The 21,496-nt window shown below is 38.6% G+C and overlaps 1 protein-coding gene across 2 annotated transcripts in view; it reads right to left on the bottom strand.

Moving 5' to 3' along the window:
* TTYH2 (tweety family member 2) overlaps positions 1-21,496 on the bottom strand; it is a 72,478-nt gene that overhangs the window by 44,825 nt on the left and 6,157 nt on the right. Inside the window, exon 2 of one of the 2 annotated variants that reach the window (XM_039361258.1) lies at positions 8,827-8,999. In XM_039361258.1, the coding sequence (XP_039217192.1) occupies positions 8,827-8,999 (173 nt within the window). Of the gene's footprint in view, positions 1-8,826; positions 9,000-21,496 lie in introns of those variants that run through there. The other variant, XM_039361259.1, reaches the window with a different exon arrangement.

Below are 21,496 nucleotides of genomic sequence, written 5' to 3'. Positions count from 1 at the left end.
ATTGGGGGGGTGCATTCTTACTACACTGTGCAAGAGCTCAGAAGGGCAAACCAGCTAGCCCAGGAATCTACAAACTTAGCAACTTTAAGACCTGTGGACCAACTCCCAGAATTTCTCAACTAGCCCTGAGGGCTGAGGAATTCTGGGAGTTGAAGTCCACAAGTGTTAAAAGTGCCAAGTTTTTTCTTTTTTTCTACAGTTTGTAAAATTTTATTAGATTATAGAATAAAATACAAAAATACAAAGGCAAATAGTAGGACACAGTGGGGAGGAAAAAGGGGGAAAGTGAGGGGGAGAAGGGCAAAAGAACATACTTCCTCTGTTGCAGTAGAAGGAAACATTAACATTGAACCTCAACTTTTTACTTTTCCATAATATTATAAACTAGCCATTTCTATAACAACAAATGAATCTAATCAGTAAAATCCAAAATCCCCCCCCCTTTTTTTAGTTATCAAGTTTTTGACACCTTGCTAAGCACTGACGGTACTCAAATATTGTCATGTCCTAAAAGGGGTACAATCTGTGAAAAGGTTGAAAAGCCCTGATCTAGGGTCTGCAACCTTGACAACTTTAAGACTTGTGGTCTTCAGCTCCCAGAATTCCTCAGCCAGCTGAAGTCCACAAGTCTTAAAGTTGTCAAAGTTGCAGACCCCTGATCTAGAAGCTTGGTTCTGATGAAGTGGACTGGGTACTCATAACTAATAGACAGCTTGCTTACGTGTATTAGATCCATGCCCTTCATGGTTGGCTAATGGTGGTGAATTCTTCCTTGACCATTTTTTAAAGAGGCAGTGTTCCTCCCCACTAAACAGCCCATTGCAGGACCCAACTGTATTGGACAATTTTCACTTGGTCTCAATGTTCCCTTTTACGAGAAGATGGTTATATCATAGCTGGTAGATTACTAGACTTGCAAGATTTATGTCAGCTCTCCCAGATAAATCAGTCAGAAAACACAACCAGATGAACTAATTCTACTTTATTGTAAAAATATATTAACAGAATTTTGTAAGTCTGAAAGTACAAACTCCTCACCCCACTTCTGACTGTTTTATCCACTTAGTCAGGTTCTTCCTATGTTTCTTTCTCTGACTATCACTGGGGGTTCCTGCCTCTCTTGTCTAGACAGCATTTCTTCCCCTTGTCCCCTAAGGTCATCCACACATTCCCTTATATATAAGAAAGGCAAGCTTGAACCATATACTTGGACTGTAAAAATCCAGGTGACCACTAGATGGCAGCAGAACATTAATATTTATGTATCTCTCTGCTGCCATCTAATGGTTATCTGGATATATGTAACCCAGGTATAACCACTATTCACTCAGTTTTAAATAAGCTAAAGAGTCACCATGAACCTAAAAACCCTTGTGATGCTCATCTCCATAAAGTAAATAAATATTATTAACAATCAATGACCAGCTCAAAAACAAAAGGAAAACACACTGTGATAGCATGTTATAAAGCCGAGTGTCATTTAACATCTGAAATGTCAAGTCAATGGAACTGAAGTAACTTTAAGAGAGGATTCATGTCCAAATACAAATTTCAGTTTGATCATACCACCCTAATGGTGCAAGACTCCCCACTGACATTTCTAAGCACATGGCAAGCAGAAAGTAAGACAGAGTTAGATGTCTGGCACAATATGTATAACTTCATTCAGACTGTTTTTGCTATTCATTTAAAAGTCGAAGAACCAGATTTCTAGCTATTGGAATTCAACTGATTACATTAAACAGCTGCACTCAAGACATCCTGGGGAACTTAAAACTACTTAGGTATTTTATTTCTCTGCTTCCTCCCCATCTTATTTGTTCAAAGTTCATACATTTATCTGATTCCATGGAATTTTTAATCAGCCCGAAGGTCTGGAAATCACGTGCCTCTATTCTGGGAAGGAAGCAAGTCATGGGAAGAGCATGCTGGTTTAATCATTATATTTATTCCTAGATACAGATAGTTCTATTCAGCAAAGAGAATTAGGGAGGGAAAAAACCCTCCTCCACCTTTGGAGACTTAGATGACTATCAAATAATTAAGGACTAAAATCCTTGTAAATCCTTGGAACAAGTAACTGAATGATCTAATTGAGAACAGTGTTTATAGAAGAGCAACCAACAGAATTCAATGGAAACCCATCAGAAAACACATGGAAGGAAATATATGAAGCACATATATGGATGTCATTTCCTTTGTGTTTGTTGCTAAGGTTAGTCAGATATGATACAGAATGCCTATTTCTAACACTGCAAGTTCTTAAAAACAATAAAAACAAAAAAAAAATAGCAATAAAAACCATAAGTAACTTGACTGGCCTACTTTAATTACTGTGCTTAATTATCTCATAGTTTACTTGATTTTGATTTAAGATGTTTTCTGGGTTCATGTTTTCACACAACAATTTAATGTTTACATGCTTAATATATAAATTTGGGCACTGTGATTGCTCAGTAAACATAGTCTGAATAATCCATGGCTTACCTTAGTGCAATGTATGAAACCAGTTACTCTTTGAAAGTGTCAAATAGCAAAATAAATTTAGGGCATATCTACTACCAGTTTTTAATGCAAGAATGTGATTAATAATTGAAACACCAGATCTACTTGGAACAGGGAAGCATAGAAAAGAAGTATTTAAAAATAAAAAATCATTGATGAAAGAAAAGAGTCTTTATTTTCTGTAATACATCAAAGGTTAATGTTTTGGCTATTCTTAAGCTTGCATATGCACCCTTTAAAAAGTGGTTACTTCTCATTGGTGATGTGGAGCAAATCCCAGACAGAACATCAAAAATTCAATTTTCCACAAGAGTGGATAATTCTTGCCACTTTATGTAACTTCACAAAAAACATATCAATCTTCCCCAACTTGCAGCTCTCCAAAAGTTTGACTACAAGTCCTATCAACCCTAGCCAGGTCTATTATTTTGCTACTTAGAGATGACAGCTGTTAAGTAACTAAACATATCCAGAGGATATTCTTTCTTTACGTTGATTGTCACTACTGTAACAAATGAACTTCCTTTGGCTATCTTTCGTCACTTATTTGCTTTCAAAAAAGTTAAAAAAGTGGTTTAGCAGAACCAGGTTGTTTAGGGGTTCCGGGGGAGAAGGTGTACAACTGTCTCATTTATGACTGGACTTTGTTCAATTCTTCCTAATAATTAGCTTTTGATGTAGCCTTTAGATTAACTAAATGCCTTTTGGCAATGTATGAACTGCCTTATCAGTGACAAATCAGGAAGGCATAGGTGCACCAATTTATAGATTGCTGAGTAAAGATAAGATCAGTTGGTCAATGTTTTACATTTAAAGTGACCCAGTACAAAGGAAACAAAATGATACTATCAAAAGACACTGGAAGGTGCTATTTGCATATGCACAAACTTGGGCCTTGAACCACAACTTAGAAAGCAACATTTGACCCCATCTCTATGTAAGTAAGGATGAGAAACAGTCTTGTCTATAAAATGGTAAAATATTCCTTGATCTTGCAGGACATGTAATGTAACATTTGACAATCTTCTTTTCTCTCATACTTCTAAACACAGCAAAATAGAACTTAGTTGTCCATTTCTATGTTTAACTGTTATGAATGTTCAGGTGCAGAAGAAGACTAGGTCCTATTTGTATGTAAAATTCTATATGCTATAGCCCCGGTTTAACCACTTAGCTTTATCAAAGGATTGATGGAATCACTTGCCCGTTTTCATATCTTGCTTTAATTTAATCATGAGGATAATATTTCCTACCCCATGTTTCCTTGAAAATAAGCCTGGGTCTTATATTTATTTTTAGTCCAAAAGACCCATTAGGGCTTATTTTTGGGAGTGTCTTATTTTGCAGGCGGAGGCAGAGGTACCGGTGGGGCGGAGGCGGGGTCATCACGATGGGGCACCAGGCCCGCTGGAGTACCAGATTGGAAGGTGGGGCTGAGCTCAGGAACTACAGAGTTTTGCATGGTACAAACTAGGTAGAAGATATGTTGCCACACCAAAGCCATTTAGTCTGAGGTGACCAGTGAATGTGGTTTCAGCTTTTACACTGTCCCTTGATTAGAAAGGGTCTAATTCAGGGATCGCTCCCCTTTTCCTTCAGCATGGCCCAAGCTCCCTGTGCTTCTTTCCAATTCTGTCTCAAAGCCTCAGCGATTCAGTTCTCTCCCAGCCCATCCTTCCCTAACCCCACCCCCTTCCTTCAATTACCACCTCCTCATTTACCTATTTCCACCCACGAGGGGCAGGCTTTCTTTCTTGTCACTTGTTCTGTTCAGGGACTATCTACAAATGTGACGTTGAGGCAGCAGCTGGATGAGTTTCAATTGCCAGGCGTGGCATCTCGATGCTGTGGATTTGCTGCTCTGCAAAAGTTTGTATTGGATCTCTCTCTCACACACAGACACACACACACAGAGGTTGGATCGGATCTCTCTCTCTCTCTCTCTCTCTCTCTCTCTCTCTCTCTCTCTCTCTCTCACACACACACACACACACACACACACACACACACACACACACACGACCCTGAGCTCTTGGCCTGCTAAACCTCACTTGCACAGAACTTCAGCACCCAGCATACACCAGGCTGAAGAGGAGCCCTCCTGTAAGCCAATCACCAAACTGGATGGAGCCCTCCAATAAGCCAAAACCAACAGGCGATGCTCCCCTCTCCTTTCAGAGTGGGACGTGTTCTGCTGCTGAGAAAGCAAACAAGCAAAATCTTTGCAAGAAAACAGTCCTGGAGAAGAACAAGCGATGAGAAAGAAAGCCTGCCCCACTTGGGTGAAAATAGATTAATGAGGAGGTGGTAGTCAAAGGAAGGGGGTGGGGTTAGGGAAGAACGGGCTGGGAAGGATGGGAGAGAACCGAATTGCTGAAGCTTTGAGGCAGAATTGGAAAGAAGCACAGGCAGCTTGGGCCATGCTGAAGGAAAAGGGGAGTGATCCCTGAATTATACCCTTTCTAGTCAAGGGACAGTGTAAAAGCTGAAACCACATTCACTAGTTACCTCGGACTAAATGGCTTTGGTGCAGTAACAGTATCATTTGTACCATGCAAAACTCCGTGGTTCCGCCCCCAGCCTGCCTGGGCTACCTCACATCCCATGTGAGAGACATCAAATTGGCCATCCTCACCCCCCACGCCCCCAGGCAACCACAATGCTAGGGCTTACTTTTGGGGTAGGGCTTATATTAGGTCCGCCCCCCCCAAAATCAAGCTAGGGCTTATTTTTGGGATAGGGCTTATTTTGGGGAAAACAGAGTATCACATGCAACCTCTATTACTATGCTGTCTCATTCAGTGGGATAGTAAAGAAGATCTCACACAGACAGGAAACATTTAGATGATCATATTCAAATCCAGGAGATAAAGATATAATCTCTCTTTCCTGAGGCTCCCAGTTTCACTGCCCTCTAATTCAGAGTCTATGTGCAAATGTCATGTGACCCTTGGAAACAAATTGTGCCATCCCCTTGGAAGATAGAGTAAAACAGATTCCTCCATTGTTGGATTTCCTTCATCCTCTTGGAATTTGCTACAAGGGAAATGAATATTGGAGCACAATGAACTTCTCAGTCATATTAAAGCAAAATCTAGAATTATATGTGAAGGTTTGGGGCACCTGCAAATGGCTTTACTAGGCTTTCTTCTCTGAGTCAGGCATAGAAGTGCAGCCAATGACCCTATCATTTATATGGGTGGCAAGGAGAAAAAGAGGAAAGTCTGCTGAATGCTCAAAGAACCCAATGAAACTGTAATATCTGGCTACCCTTCCCCTTGTGAAATAATCAAATTTACTGATAACAGAAACATAATGGATTAAGAGGAATGTGAATTGGTTATGCACACAAAAACACAGCAGTTTTCCATGTAAATAAGTCCATTTTCCTACAGCTATGCAAGAAACTAGATATAAAGAAAGATGACATGGCTCAGACTTCTTACAAGGGTATGTACTGTGAAGTACTCTCAAGCATCAGAAACTACATGATATTTTAGTTAATATGGTCTATTTTACATTTCAAGTAACTATTGGCAGGTAATTAACACTTTACTAACAGAGATAAGTGACAAAAATCCATTATTATGATTTCATTTACAGAATCAGGAAGACAGTTTTTTCTGAAAGCATTAAGAGGTTGTGGTGAATTGATTTTCATCATCAAGAATATAAATGGATGACTTCATCTTTCAGGTTAGATGCCCAAGTTAAATATTATTTCTTGGACCACTTGCTTCTTGGTGATCAAAACTTGTGGCTTGCACAATTACCTTTCTGGAAAGCATCCTCACAAAAAAAATAAAAAAGTTCCCAAATGTGCTTTTTCAAGAGGCAACTGGACTTTCTTTTTTCTCTTTGAAGACGTTTCGCTTCTCATCCAAGAAGCTTCTTCAGCTCTGACTGGATGGTGGGGAATGGAAGAGTTTATATTCCTTGCAGACAGCTGGTCATTTGCATTCTTTTAGAGAGTTGCTGAGGCCACCTGGAGGTTTATCTGTGTCCTCAGTCATCTGAGTGGTGCGAATGGGTGTGGAGCCTTCTTGGAACCACTGAAAGAACTGTGTTGCAGACTGGAGATATATAATGTCATATCACTCCCCCTACGTTGAGAGAGGGCTATTCATTTTTGATATAGATGACCTCTTTGACCCCTCTTTCAAACCAGCAGTCCGCTCTGTCCAAAATGTGGAATTGCTGTCTTCAAAACAATGGCCTTTGTCTTTTAAATGCAGATAGACTGCTGAATCTTTTCCTGATGGGTTTGTTCTTCTAGGTTGTGCCATATGTAAAAATAAAAAACTTAAAAATTGGCACAAGCACAAAGAAAAATATTACTACGGTATCTATAGCCTATGGAACAAGAACTACTAGAAGCAGAAACCACATTAAGAGTAGGGGGCACTTGAGATCGCATTGTTAATATTTGGTGGGTAATGGAAGAGACAAGAGGGTTCCCAAAAAGAGTTATTTATTGCTTCGTTTGCTTTTAACTGGGTAGATCACAAGATATCATTAATAGCTCTTAAAAATAGGATGGTACCAAGTGATCACATCTGCCTACTGAACAATATACAGGATGATTAGGAAGCAATCAAAGAAAATATAGAACAAATAAATGTTCCCAAATTAATAGAGGAGTGCACTGACATTGTTTTATTGCCCCCTTATATTCTGCATATAAATGAAATAAACGTCACACAAATACTGGAGTAGAAGAAATGGAATTTCAAATTATAATTCTAGGAAAAATCTTCAACATCAGATATGCTGGTGATACCACTTTGATGTCTAAGGACTCTTTTGTTAAAAGAGAAAGAAGAGACTAAAAAGTCAATCTCCTTCTCAATATTAAAAGAAGTAAATTATTACAAAGCTAACCCCATACAAATAGGCAGAGAAGTAGAATAAGAAATACATTTTGTCTTTCCAGCTAATGGGGATGATGACTTTATCTATGAAATAAAGAGGCATCTGCTGCTGGGGAGAGAGAGTATGATAGATCTACTCAAAAGGTTAAAGTGAGGAGATAGGAACTGACAACAAAGGCATGCACTATCAAGGCGTTCATTGAAAGTTGGACCACCAGGAAAGCTGAATGGAAAAAAAAAATTTTTTTTGAATTATGTGGCTGGAGAAAAAAGTTAAGAATACCTTGGAATGCAAAGGCAAATCATGAAATACTAGATACCAAACAAATAATGAAGAAAAAGCTTAAATAACTTGGAGACACAATGCATAGTCATGAATCACAGAAGAACCTTCAAAACAACAAGCAGAAAGCAAGGTGGTTACATATTCACCAATGATAAAAGCATAAATTTAATGGAACAAATGTTTACTTCTACATCAGAAAGACAATAGGTTTTTGTTTGGTCTCTCTTACAGAAGTCAGATCTATATAGATATTACTTGACTTGCGAACATTCATGAAACAATAGTTCAAAGCTATGACAGCACTAAAATAAGTGACTTAAAACCGGTTCTTACATTTACAACTGTTGTAACATTCCCACAATCACAACTGTGGTTTGGGTGCTTGGCAACTGGCATTTATTTACCACAAGGACAGCATCTTGGGGTCATGGAATGGCCAACTGTGAACTTTCTAACTGGCTTCCAATAAGCAATGGGGAAAATTGGATAAGGACACATGATAATTCACTTAATGACCCTATCACTTAGCAATGGATGCTTCATGCCAATGTAGTCATAGGTCAAGGACAATCAGTACAGTAGCTGATATGATGTGAAACTTGGTCTTGTTTTTTTGTACTGAGGTCATAGCATGTGATGTAAAAGGTCAGGAAAGTAGAGTGAGCTATGGAAAACTTGCTGTTATGAAGTTTTAGTACTATTTTATAATATCTTGGTAAGGCCAACTTGGAATATTGCACCCAGTTTTGGTCGCCACAATATAAGAAAGATGTTGAGACTCTAGAAAGATGTAGAGAAAAGCAACACAAATGATAAGGGGACTGGATGCTAGAACATTTGAAGAACAGTTGCAGGAACTGGGTATATTTAATTTCCTTGGACACAGATTTTATACTCTCTATTTTTTCAGTCATATACTATTACACAAGAAGAACAGGCGAAAACTCAGTGGGCCCTCCTTACAGCATTTAGAAAAATAGACCAACGGGTCTTCCTATGGACCCACTGTTTAACCGAACGCTGTCCTTAAGAAGAACCAGCCCTCATTATACCAAAGCTCTTGAGTTATAACTTTTTATACAGGACATTTTTAAAAGCTGTCACTGAAGGAAGTTTTCAAAGCTTTCCCACACCCTTATTACAGATCAGACTGAAAGAACTCACCAACACATGAGAGCGGCTACCACTGCAGTCCAGGTGATGCAACAAGATTTGGACTTCTTAGTCTCCGACTCTTCCTCCTTCTTGCAGCAAGACAGGCAGATGAGATAGATGCCAAGGAAAACCAGGTTGAGACCCAAGAAGAGAACTCCGGTCAGAGCCAAGAGGATCAAGGACTATGAGACAAGAAGGGGAGAACTCTTTTTAAGCCTCTGTTTATGGCTTTACAAAAAACAAGTAAAACATAAAACAAGAATGGATAGAAAGATGCTTGTACACCACAGCATATAAAATTAGTTTAAAATTAGCCTTTCTAAAATGAAGTTCACTTGGAATTTGTCTTGCCTTTGGAATTTGTCTTGTCTTTGTCAAATGTGTTAAGATCTATTTCCATCCATATGCCAACCTGTTTAATTTAAATTGGGCAATTGCCAACTAAATTGTTAAATTCCGCTACAGCAGCCACTTAAACCAGAGATCCCTAACCCCCGGTCTCTGGACAGGCAACGGGCTGTGGCATATGAGAAACCGGGCCACGCAAACAAGCGAAGCCCCATCCATGGGATGCAGGCAGCACACGAAACCATGCCCTCTCCGGTCCGCGGAAAAAACTCTCCCCACAGAACCAGTCCCTGGTGCCTAAAAGACTGGAGGCCTCTGTCTTAAACAGCTATTTATTATCAAATATATACTTCTCCAGTAGTTAAATAAACAAGGCAAATTAAATTTCATGGAACTTAAATAAGAATCCCTATAAACTCAGAATATCAGTAGGTTAAAAATGATCCTATTTTATTTTATTTATTTCTATCCTGCCTTTATTATTTTTACAAATAACCCCAAGATGGCGAACATATCCAATACATTTTCTTTCTCCCTATTTTCCTCATAACAACCACTCTCGGCTGCGAGAAAGTGACTAATCCAAAGTCACGCAGCTGGCTTTCATGGTTAAGGCATGACTAGAACTTATGGTCTTCGTAAATAGTGCTCATATTGCAGACCTTAAGGCTCATTACATTTGCAAATATGCATGTTTGATAAACACAAATCACAAATACTAGAGATAGCGATATTAGCCACTACCAGCTGTATGCCCAACTGTCTCAGTTATTTGTGACTTGAGTGGTTAAAAGGAAAAAAAAATTAAGAATCACCAGCTGTTTTCCAAAATCATAAGAACTAGCCTTACTTGCTGGGGATAAGCAACTAAATGACCATTTACAAGCTTTATGTGCCTAAACAGAAGTGCCATTCTCCTGTAAGAGGTAATTATGCCTTAGGCAACTGTACCATTAATAGCTGCACAAGTGCAGGCTAATTCAAGGCCCTTTTATGGCTGGCGGTGATGCAACTGCCTATTTACTGATTTTTAAAAATGTTTTCCAACTCATCAATCCAGTTACTTATGCAACATGGAAGTGGTTTTAGTTTTGTAGGCAGAAAGCAGGCTACATTTAGAATGCCTGAAGCCAACCATAATTGACTCCAAAATCTCTGTTGCTAAATGAAATATTTGTTAAGTTAGTTTTGTTCCATTTTACGACTTTTCTTGCCACAGTTAAGTGAATCACTGTAATTGTTAAGTTAGTAATTAAGTGGCTTTCCCGTTGACTTTGCTTGTCAGAAGGTCGCAAAAGGAGATCACATGACCCTGGGGCACTGCAACCAACATAAATATGAATTGCCAAGCATCTGAATTTTGATCATGTGACCACAGGGATGCTGCAATGGTTGTAAGTGTGAAAAACGGTCATAAGTCACTTTTTTTCAGTGCTGTTGTAACTTCAAACGGTCACTAAATGAACTATTGTAAGTCGAGGCCTACCTATAATCTAGCTGGCTGAGAATAATGGACTGCTCATTCTTTCTTTCATTGATTGTTAAATTGCTAAGTGAAGAAAATGCTCATTTGAGAGCCAAATGATAGCTCAGCTCGAAGCACAGAAATAAAGTGAGAAAATAGTAGCAATACCACAGACTTATGGCTTTACAGCTCTTTCTAAGCCAGTGGTTCTCAACGTTTGTGTGACGGCGACCCCTGTCACACAAACGTTCTGCGCATGCGGGCGCGGTGCGCATGCGCGGCACCCCCATGCGTGGTGTGCATGCACGGCACCCCATGCGCGGCATGCATGCGCGGCACCCCCATGCGCAGCGTGCATGCGTGGCACCCCCATGCACGGCACGCATGCGTGGTGCCACTCCCATGCACGACGTGCATGCGCGGCGGCGCCCCCTGAGGGGAGAAAATGGCAGATCGCCTTCTTTGGCGACCCCCGAAAAATGGTCGATCGACTCCAAATGGGGTCGCGACCCATAGGTTGAGAACCGCTGTTCTAAGCGGTTTACACAGTCAGCATATTGCCCCCAATAATATGAGTCCTCATTTTACTGACTTTGGCAGGATGGAAGGCTGAGTCAACCTTGAGCTGGTGAGAATCGAACTGCTGGCAGTCAGCAGAATTAGCCTGCAATATTGCATGCTACCCACTGCGCCACTACGGTTCTTGCACAATGAAGAATGAAGGACCTTGGAGGATATAACTCACAAAAAGCCTATTTGTGATAGGCTGTTAAGTGATTAGTCCTTCCCTACATGACTCATAGGACAATATAGAACAGTGGCAGTCTCCATGCAAAACATTTCTAATCCATGTTAACAATCATTGCAAGACAGCAATAACTAGGCAAGTGTGAATGAGGCTGCTGGGATGTTAGGTCATTCTCCAGTATCAATTGTTCACTTGTTCTAATCTCAATGAAGGATACTGGATTTGAACTTTAATGCCATCACAGTCTGCAATCTGGCTACCTGAAGACCTGCTTTCACCCTGTATGAACTTAGTGGGAGTTTTAAGATGTCATAATTTTTCTTTGGCATGTTGCTGAAGCAGACCAATTCGTCAAGTATCAGAGCAAATTTCTTTTTATTTTTCTAGAGTAGCATCCTTGGGTAAATTAAACAAGCTCTTCTCTGTCTGCTTACATGCACTCCGAAAATAATTTTTAGGTTTTATTAATGTATAGCATGGTTTTCAATTTGCCTTCAGCCATTCCGTTGTAATATAAGATAATGGATACTTCAATAAAGATATTAACTTAATGTCCAGTACAGTACCCTCAGCAGCAAAAAGCTGTACTCAGATGGATCAGATGTTCTTAGCAAAAAAAAAAAAAAATACATATTTTATTTATTTATTTATTTAAATGTATTGGCCGCTCAACTCCAATGGATTCTTTAATCCAGTAGCAAACAGGGAATGCATTAATGCATGCATTAAAACAGTTCTCTCAAGAAAAATAAAAGCTTTGCTTCTTCCACTGACTGCAGAGGCTTTGGTGCTGCTTTTCATCAACTAAGCCTGTCAAACAGTGAGCCTTGCTTGACACAGGGGCCAGCCTTTGAATCCCCAACAAGAGGCAATTTATTTAAAACTAAATCACAAGGATTGCTTTGGACAAAGAGCAGCTTTTTTTGAGCTGACTTCTAGTTGCTGTTAAAAGGCATCTCTTGACCCCATTAGGACAGAGGTATGCTTTGTCAGATGGTGTTAAGACCTGAGGTTGCCATCAGCACGTTCAGACGAATGCTGGAGAAAAGAGATGAAGGGAAGTGCGGGCAGTTAAAGCACACCGGCACACAAAATCCTGAATGCACAAACATCAGCCAGAATGACAAAAGGAAGTCAAAGGAGACGCTATACAATAAAGGCATTTATAAGAGCCCGCTTGGGGAGGGAAGAGATATTTTTCTCAGAATGTAACCCTAACATAAAACAAACAGCAAGTATTTATTAACCAAAAGCCAGCTTTCTGTGGCAAGGAAAAACTTGTAATTCGACAGAAAAAAAGAACAAAAGCTCTCTCTTGCTCAGTGCAATATTTTGGGCCTTCGGGTGTGAAAACCTCAAAGTTCCTCACAGGAAATATCAAGAATGTGTAATCTTATGACTGCTTCCTTTGATCCACACCACTCAATTCAACCCATTTCCCTTTAAAATATTTCAAACCATCTTTAAAAGAATCCAAGTGACAGGAAAAAAAATCTATATCGAACGGTTTTAATCTACACTTGCAAGAACATTTCAAGGGGACAAAGATCTCATTGTACTTTAGAAATAACTGAATGTATGCAATTTTTTTTAAAAAAAGAACAAAGACTAATGGCATGGTGATAATGTTCCAATAAAACATATTTTGAAAAAAATATGGGTAGATGCAGAGACATGTATTTAATCACCTTTTAAACACTGTAATTTGGTAACTAATTGAACATAAATTTAGTCAGCTTTAGTCATCAGCTGTCTTAACTGGGCCTAAGATAGAAAAGTTTGGTTGGGGTTGATCTTTTAAAAACTAATAATAGCTAAAAGGAATCTTCTGTGAAACATACGGTAGTTTTTTTTTCTTTGTAAAGAGACAGTAATCCAAAAACATAGTGATTCCATCAGATTCTGAACAGCTTCTATTCCGTTTTAAGACAAAGTATTTTTTTAAACAACTGTAATGCAATCATTTATTTACTTCATCTTCTCCATATCAGGGGAATGGGAACCATTTCAGCAGAAGAGGGGAAAAAATCCATGAAGGGAGTCCATGTGGGAGCTAAGGACTGGTATAGAAATTGCAATGCCAAGGAAAATTACTGAGATGTGGCGTCTGAAATTTCCATAGTCTATTCAGAAACAGATCTCACACACGCTGATTATTTAGGATGATAACTTAGAATCATTGTACCACTCCAATATCCTTAAAACCAAAAGTAGCTCCATTACTTGAAGATTGGGCTTGTATCAAGTCCAGCTAGGCTACCAAAATCATCTGATACAGAGATTCCTCATAGTTACTTACAGGAAAAGGGCTTGGGGTACGCAGAACTTTTGGAGTAGATAATGACCTGCAAGGCCAAGGTTAATAATGCACATGGATGCATGTAAAGACCCTTTTCAACAACAGTTCTTCTATAAAGCACTTTTGTAAATAAGTAACTCTGGGTTAGAGGTCTATATGGAATCACACGCTTGCGGAAGATGCCCATGTCAGTCAAATGCCAGTTCTGGGATTGCAAGGAATCAACATGCAGCTTGTGATGGAACTGGGAGATCTATAAGTGTGCATGAAACAAAACAGAAATGTTTTTTTTACAGGGCTCTAATCACTTGGCCTGATAATAGCTATAGGATTTTAATAAGATGTGATGTGCTGGGCAGGGAAAAACAAGGCTTTTAAATTATCAGTGCACAACTTGGAGACATATTCCTTTGCAGAGTGCAATAACCTGCCAGAATCAGAGCAGCAGACAAAGACAAAGGATGCTTGGTCATGTGAACAGGCACTTGTAATTGGCAACCACTGTCCCCCATAGCCTATATCCTTTGCCTGCAATGAAAAACCATGCAATACACATTTCCCTGCCACCATCAAGTGCTCTTGAGATGAGAAACAAACATCAGAAATCCAGTAGAGTGGGCAGCTGTGCCATGCACCATTGTTCACTTCTTTGCTGGCGTAAATCTAGCCAAACAGTGCCAGATTTCTATGAGGCAACAGTCCACAGCCTGGGCAGTATCAGCTTCTCTGGGTAATTTCCAACCCTGAGATCAGAGGAGCGTGGGACGAAGAAGAAATTATTCTACTTCCTTCCCAAGCCACCAACTTCACATGCTCATAAATGGAAGCTCAGTCTCATCTTGGCAAGATGCCCTTTAATGCATGGTCAGCAAAGCAATAGTACTTGCTATGTATTATCAGCCACGATAAGACCAGTTTTGCAAACAGCATCTCTCTCTTTCTCACTCTCTCCTAAACTTACAGTCACTACAAACCTCAGCAAGAGAACAAGGACACATCCACTAAGTGAAATATTCAGCCTACCAATGAAATGTATAAATTCTGAGCCATAACTTTTCTTCGTTTTTTTTACTCTTAGTCTCAGTACAAAGGGAAGAAAATCAGAATTCACACTATTTTTTTTTTTAACTCGAGGAGGAAGAAATGTCATTCACTTCTTCTTCTTCTTGAGCCGTATCCGTTATCGGACGTTGACGATCATGTTGGCGATCCTGCTTTTATCAGCAGCCACACGAAAAAGTGCTCCTGAGTTTTGTCCAAACCAGTCTCCTAGATTTTGAAGCCATGATGTTCTTCTTCTGCCTGGACCTCATTTGCCTTCAATCTTTCCCTGAGGGATTAAATGGAGTATGCCATATTTTTCTGGGTGTCGCATCACATGTCCGAAATATTCTAATTTTCGTTTTTTAATTGTTTTGATGATTTCCCTTGGCTTTCCCAGGCGACTTATCACCTACTCATTCATGATCCTGTCAACCCAGCTTATACATAACAATGGAATTTAATCTGCATACTAACTCACAACTTTGATTGTGGATTAGTATGTTGCATTAACCCAATTGATGCGACTTGTTAAACCAAGATTTATGGCAGAAGAATACAGCTACTCCATAGCTGAGGGCCACATTTGATAGCATCTCAATGGCCACATTCTGAACGAAGTGGGCAATGTCAAGACAGAAATTTGTATTCAGTTATAGTTAAATAAAGCTGACATGATAGTACCTACTTAGGTACTGAATAATGTTTACTTTCTATTCCGTTGCAAGTTCCAGTTCAGTAGTAGCTTTTGGAGAATTTGGAAGGTTATACCATCAACTGTTGGGAGACATTAGGCCTCAGGATTTCACCTCTCATTCAGGGCGTAACACTATGCATAAGACCAGAATTTAAAGTGAGCCAGACCACTGAGGCTTTTTCAGTATACCATCGTTAAAATAAACAATGGTTAATTGTTTATTTACAAATCCTATCACACAAAGTGATGAACATATTGGCTTGGAACAGACTGAAAAAGTATCCTGGGTGTGATACAACAGAGGGCCTGAAATCTGACATTTAGGAGCCCACATAAATTGGTCTGTATGAGGATTACATCTGAAAATGGAGACATTCAGACTGAGATTTATTTGATTCAATAAAGACAAAGAAAAAACCTGAGTATGTAGCCTTCATGGTGGCTTTAGAAAAAAAAAAGCAATTCTTTCTCCAATCCTATTTATTAGATGGAATGTTTGACAAAGGCCAGAAGAGAAGTAAGGAAACTGGAAATAGTTACACTATTTGGAGTCAGGGTATACAAGCAGGCAGATGTGCATAATTAAAAAGATTCTTCCCTTTGTGCCCGTCCCTTATACCTCCTCACAAAGTTTTTGAACTGTGTCTTTTACCAACGTTTAAAATAGATCTGCCAACAAATGAGATTCTCAAGAATCAAATTAAACTAAATCAAATTAAACTAAAGTATAATCATATGATTTTCAAGATTCAAAAGGAAAAAGTCTAATCTGTTGCTTGTCATGGTACAATATACATTGCAAAGTGTACAAAGTGAAAAAGTCCTAATTCCAGCTTCATCAAAATGTATATTTATCCATAATATTAGAAACTTCTATTAATGGTTTTGAATCAAGTTTAGAGACATTAAGAAAGAAATACATTTAAATTCTGGATCAAACAAAGCTTCCTTCCATCTTATTGGAAGTGAAGAGTTATTAAATTTGTTCATATCTGTGATGAAGATTAGAAGACACTTTTTAATGTATTCTTCCTTTTTCCCTGCACTTTATATTCTTTCTTTCCCTTCTCTTTTCTAAGTTTAATTTGTATTAGTTTTTATTATAATTAAAATTTTTAATAAAAATTATGTTCTTTCCTTATACCATAATATGCTTAGATACACTATTTGGATAATAGACAGAAGAGACCAGCCACCTCTCCAACCATGTTATAAAACAGCTTTTTAAAACATATAGTTCTTTGAATTTGGATGTTTATTGCCTGGGTGTTTTCTTTTCCTGATTTTATTGTGCTATTATTTGGTTGTGTGTGTGTTTTTTTTTTTAAAAAAATAAATGCTTCATTATTTGAAAAACTCTGAAATCAAGTGTTAGAGAAAAAACAAACATTTACTTATACTACATCCTTGTCTACAAAAAATTTCAGCTTTTATTGTGGCATATAATTAGAAACATTTTGAGAAACTCTCAAGTTGTAACTATGAAAAATTCAAACATTTTGAAAACAACAGATCAATAAACTTTTTCATTTGTAATTATAATACATTTGATCACATACAAGATGGCAATGATAATTTTAAGGACACTATTAATAATTTCTAAATTTTCAGGATGTAATACTAAGCTGTGATTTGTTGTGATATGCAAAATTGAAAGAAGCTGCAATAAATGCAGGGTTTAAAAGCTTCTTCTCATATAATTTAGATAAGGGGCTTGCTTCTGCTTTTAATTTACTGAAAGCTTCCCAAACTATCTGAATAGGAATTAGGATTAATATTAGTAAATAGTTAATTCTGAAGCACAATTCAGAAACCATTTTTGGAATGGGCCTATTTGAACTAAAATTAATACCAGACCTTTGGATCATCATTTCATAGATATTTCCTTATCAGATTCCTTAATGCCTTCAACAATGAAAGAGCTTCTAAAGTACTGTTTTCACTGGGAAACTTATTAAAAATTTAGGGAGATATTCAGAGATGCCTTGAAACTAGTCCACGCCCAGTCAAAGATCAGGAATTGATCACACAAAATGTTTTATGACATTTTGTTTTATGTCATAAAATGTTCTATGATAATGTTTATGTCATAAAATGTTTTATAACATTTGCCAAATTTCAATTCTGCAGGAGTCATAGGTTTTGGATGTATTCGGTAGGTTCATCCATTTGTAGCAACTTGGTGGAAAAAGTTTTGCCGTATGATGTACATTTCATCCAGTTAGAGGTAGATACAAAAATTTTAGTAATATATAGATTAGCTATCATATATTACTATGGATAGCATAATAAATCATGATTGAAAACCGGCTGCTGAAAAATTCATCCAGAATGTTCAAGGCCAAAACTGCAGGACAATAGAGCTAAGCTAAACAGTACACATATATCTATAGATCAGCATTTTCTAATCCTATCAACTTCTGATATGTTAGACAGGGAATCCTCAAACGTTATGATATTGCATTCCCCAAAAATAATAAATGAATTTATGCAACTGCGCCATCATGAATAAAACAATTTATTTCATTATAATTAGGAGTAGGAGTGTGTAAGAAACAATAGGTAAGTTTAATCATACTTTCTTAATTTAGGCTTATGTTTATCAGCATTCACATTTAGATTTTCTCCAACCACTCAACACAAACTACCATTTTAAAATTCTGCAAATTTTAAAAGAAATGCTAAAAATACTGAACTTCACTTACATATAGAACAATCTTTTGGAAACAACCTGCCCTTCCAACATTGATTGCTGGAAGGTTTTAATAGGTAGCTAGACCCACAGGTTTAGCCATCTCTCAAAACTGACTCCGGATTTTGCTTCTTGCTATGCCTGTTCACATTCAACGTGACAGCACTTTCACTGTGCTTGTGTAAATCGGGGTCCCCAACCCCCAAGCCGCGACCCACTATTGGGCCTTGAGCCGTTTGGAACCAGGCCGCGGAAGTGTGGGAGGTCGCATGTGCACCCACCGCTCTTGCAGAACCATCCTCTCCCATCCACCCTGGTCTACAAAGCCAGAAAGGTTGGTGAATTCTAGTGTAAACCACAGCTTTATGCAGGACAGTGGGAGACCTGTCAAAACACATTTTGAAAGCTTGGTTTCACAAACTTGATCACCTTTTTATCTCTAAGTTGCCTGGGATTTCAGCCATAGTTGAAACCCCTAGCTCAAGACTACAGGTTCCTTAATCCCAGCCATGTTGGGAAAAGGTTACCATAGAAAGTGTCTCTGGGTGGGAGGGAACCTTGCTGACATAATAAAGCTTTGAACTTGCAGATGCTTCTAGATTAAAATTTGGCTCCTCCTGTACATTTATGTTCAGGTAAAGCACAAGGCGAAGAGGAAAAGGAACATTGCTAGATTGTTTGGATCGCCACAGACTCTGCCAAATATTTGAGAACTGCTGGAACTGTATTGTAAAAGGAAGCCACATTTTAATTTGACATTCCACCACCAAAGATTCTCTGCATTTCCTCATTGGATTTTCTCACTGTTTGCCAAGCCACGCTTCTTAAAGGCTCTCTTTAAACCAGTTTTCCTAATATACAGATGTATCAGATTACAATTTTCATTATGCTGTCTAGAGAGATGGGCTTCAAATTGAAAATACTATTTTGCATGCTAACAATATTTTGGAAAGCAAGAAAGCTAGCAAAGCTGCAAAAAGTGGTCTAAGGCAGAGTGCTATATTGAGCAAAGATTAGGAGCTTCTGGTATATGTAGGGATGGCCCTCAAGCCATAAAGTTTACAACCAATTGTTAACACCAGTCCATGTATCTGAACAAGAACCATCAACATTTTCCCAAGGTTAAAAAAAAAGGGGGGGGGAATCTTCCGTGAGTTTCATTTTACTCCTGGTGATTACATCCATCCACATAGTGTTATTTAACAGTAATATGATAGTGCTTTGCCACTGCCACCTTCTTTTTCTGACTTCCCAGGCTAATTTTACAGCACAGACATTTTGTAGGAGACTCCCATCCAATAACTAACCAACCCCACATATATTGGAGTTCAGCCAGCATTGGTTAGAGATTACCACCTTGTCCACTTAAACTATTCAAATAGCAGCTCTGCATGAGACAAGCACATTCCGTTTTCTATTTTTAACAGACAAGAGAAACAATTAGATCCAGAATTATAGCACTTAAACTTATATACCGCTTCACAGTGCTTTACAGTACTCTCTAGATGGTTTACAGAGTCAGCCTATTGCCCCCAACAATCTGGGTCCTCAATTTGCCGACCTCGGAAGGATGGAAGGTTGAGTCAACCTTGAGCTAGTTAGGATCGAACTGCTGGCAGTCAGCACAATTAGCCTGCAATACTGCATGCTAACCACTGCATCACCATTGCATATTATTCCCAAAATATTCACAAACATCCCTCCTGTGATCCGATAAATATTCTAATTTTTTCCCAATACAAACCAGATTATACACAGCTATTCTACATGAGACTTTGTGTGCTGGACTGCTGAGCCTACTACTTCTATCTGAAAAGATTTTCTATTTCTCTTCCTCTAAGTCAGTGTTTCTCAACCTTGACAATTTTAAGGCATGTGGACTTCAACTCCCAGAATTCCACAGCCAGAAATGCTGGCTGTGGAATTCTGGGAATTGAAGTCCACATGCCTTAAAATTGTCAAGGTTGAGAAACACTGCTCTAAGTAGAGCCTCTTTTCCCAAGTTGCTCTAAAGCCCAATTAAACTCCTACAGGTTCCAAGTAAGTGAACGTTTACATCCTGAAAACAACAGACTCACTCAAGAATGTTTTAGAGAGTGAGATGAAGAAACAGGCCTCCATGGAGAAATTCCAGATATGGCTTCTTTGTTGCAAAGACACCCCAATAGCATTCTGAAATAACAAATCATTTACAATGAGAGATTGCCGATAAGGATTCAAACTTAGTAACAACCACTTTCAAATAAGCTATGATATTACCTTTTATTCAGTTGATCAGATGTGTAATATATCAAGGGATACATAAAAGATTTGCTAGCTTAACAAGAACACTAGATAAAATTAGACAACCTCTGACCCATTGGTTCATCATTTCAGAGATATTTCCTTAAATTAAACAGAGAAGCAGAATGATCAAGGACAAAAAAAGCAGTGGGAGCAGCAGACTTCTGAGTTCCTGCTGACTTGACCATGGCTGGCTGCCCTGTGGCAGCCAATGGTGGGATTTGTCTACCTGTCCCCCAGAGGGCCAGGTATTCTGTCTGATCTCCAGCAGCCTCTGAGGCAGGGGTGTCAAACTGCTGGCCCGCAGGCTGGATGCATCATATTGAAGCCGTGCCCACCCCATTGCTGGCAATGCAAAAAGAATCACGATACGTCGTGACATGTCAGATGACGTGGCAAGTTTGACATCCATGCTCTGAGGGGCCGGTCCACCTGGTATCTGGAGGCTAGAAGAGGCCGATTTACTGAACCTATGGGTGCCAGCACAGCAGCATGACAGCACTGAAGTGACAACAAATTTGCCAAATTTCAATCATAATGGAGACAAGGGTCCCTGATTTTTTATAAGTTAAGCCATCTGAGGTACCTTGGTTCAAAAACTGTTGCCCTATGATGCTGTTTTACCCAGTTAAAAGTTACAGAAATGGGAGTTTTAGTAATATATAGATGAACATGGGTCTAAAATAAAGACATTGGCTTTCTGTTTTAACTCATTCTCATTCCACAAACAAACAAGTCTGATTCATTTTATCAGGTCTAAAGATTACATTTAATTGTGCAGTTTCAGACTTGCACACGCAAAAAATCTTTCTAAACTATGTTTCTTATCAGCAGCATTTTACAGTTGTATCTTGAAATCATGTTCTGGATAATTCACAAATAAGTGCCAATCATTGTTTTCAAGATAACATGTTTTCAGTGTTCCTCTGAACATCTTGCAGCATAAATGTCAGGTTACATATCCTTTGGGTTTAATAGTTTATTTAGGTTATGTGAACAACATACCCATAACTCGATAGCCAGTAAACTGTGACTGGTGATTTTTGCATTTACAGGGTACTGTTCTGGAACAATAGAAATCATTATTTATTTTAACAAAAAAAAGG

Source organism: Crotalus tigris, unplaced genomic scaffold, assembly GCF_016545835.1.
Source record: "Crotalus tigris isolate CLP2741 ecotype Arizona unplaced genomic scaffold, ASM1654583v1 scf7180000019227.483876, whole genome shotgun sequence".
NCBI lineage: Eukaryota > Metazoa > Chordata > Lepidosauria > Squamata > Viperidae > Crotalus > Crotalus tigris.
The sequence above is the reverse complement of the archived record's forward strand: the minus strand, read 5'-3'. Positions and strand labels throughout refer to the sequence as shown.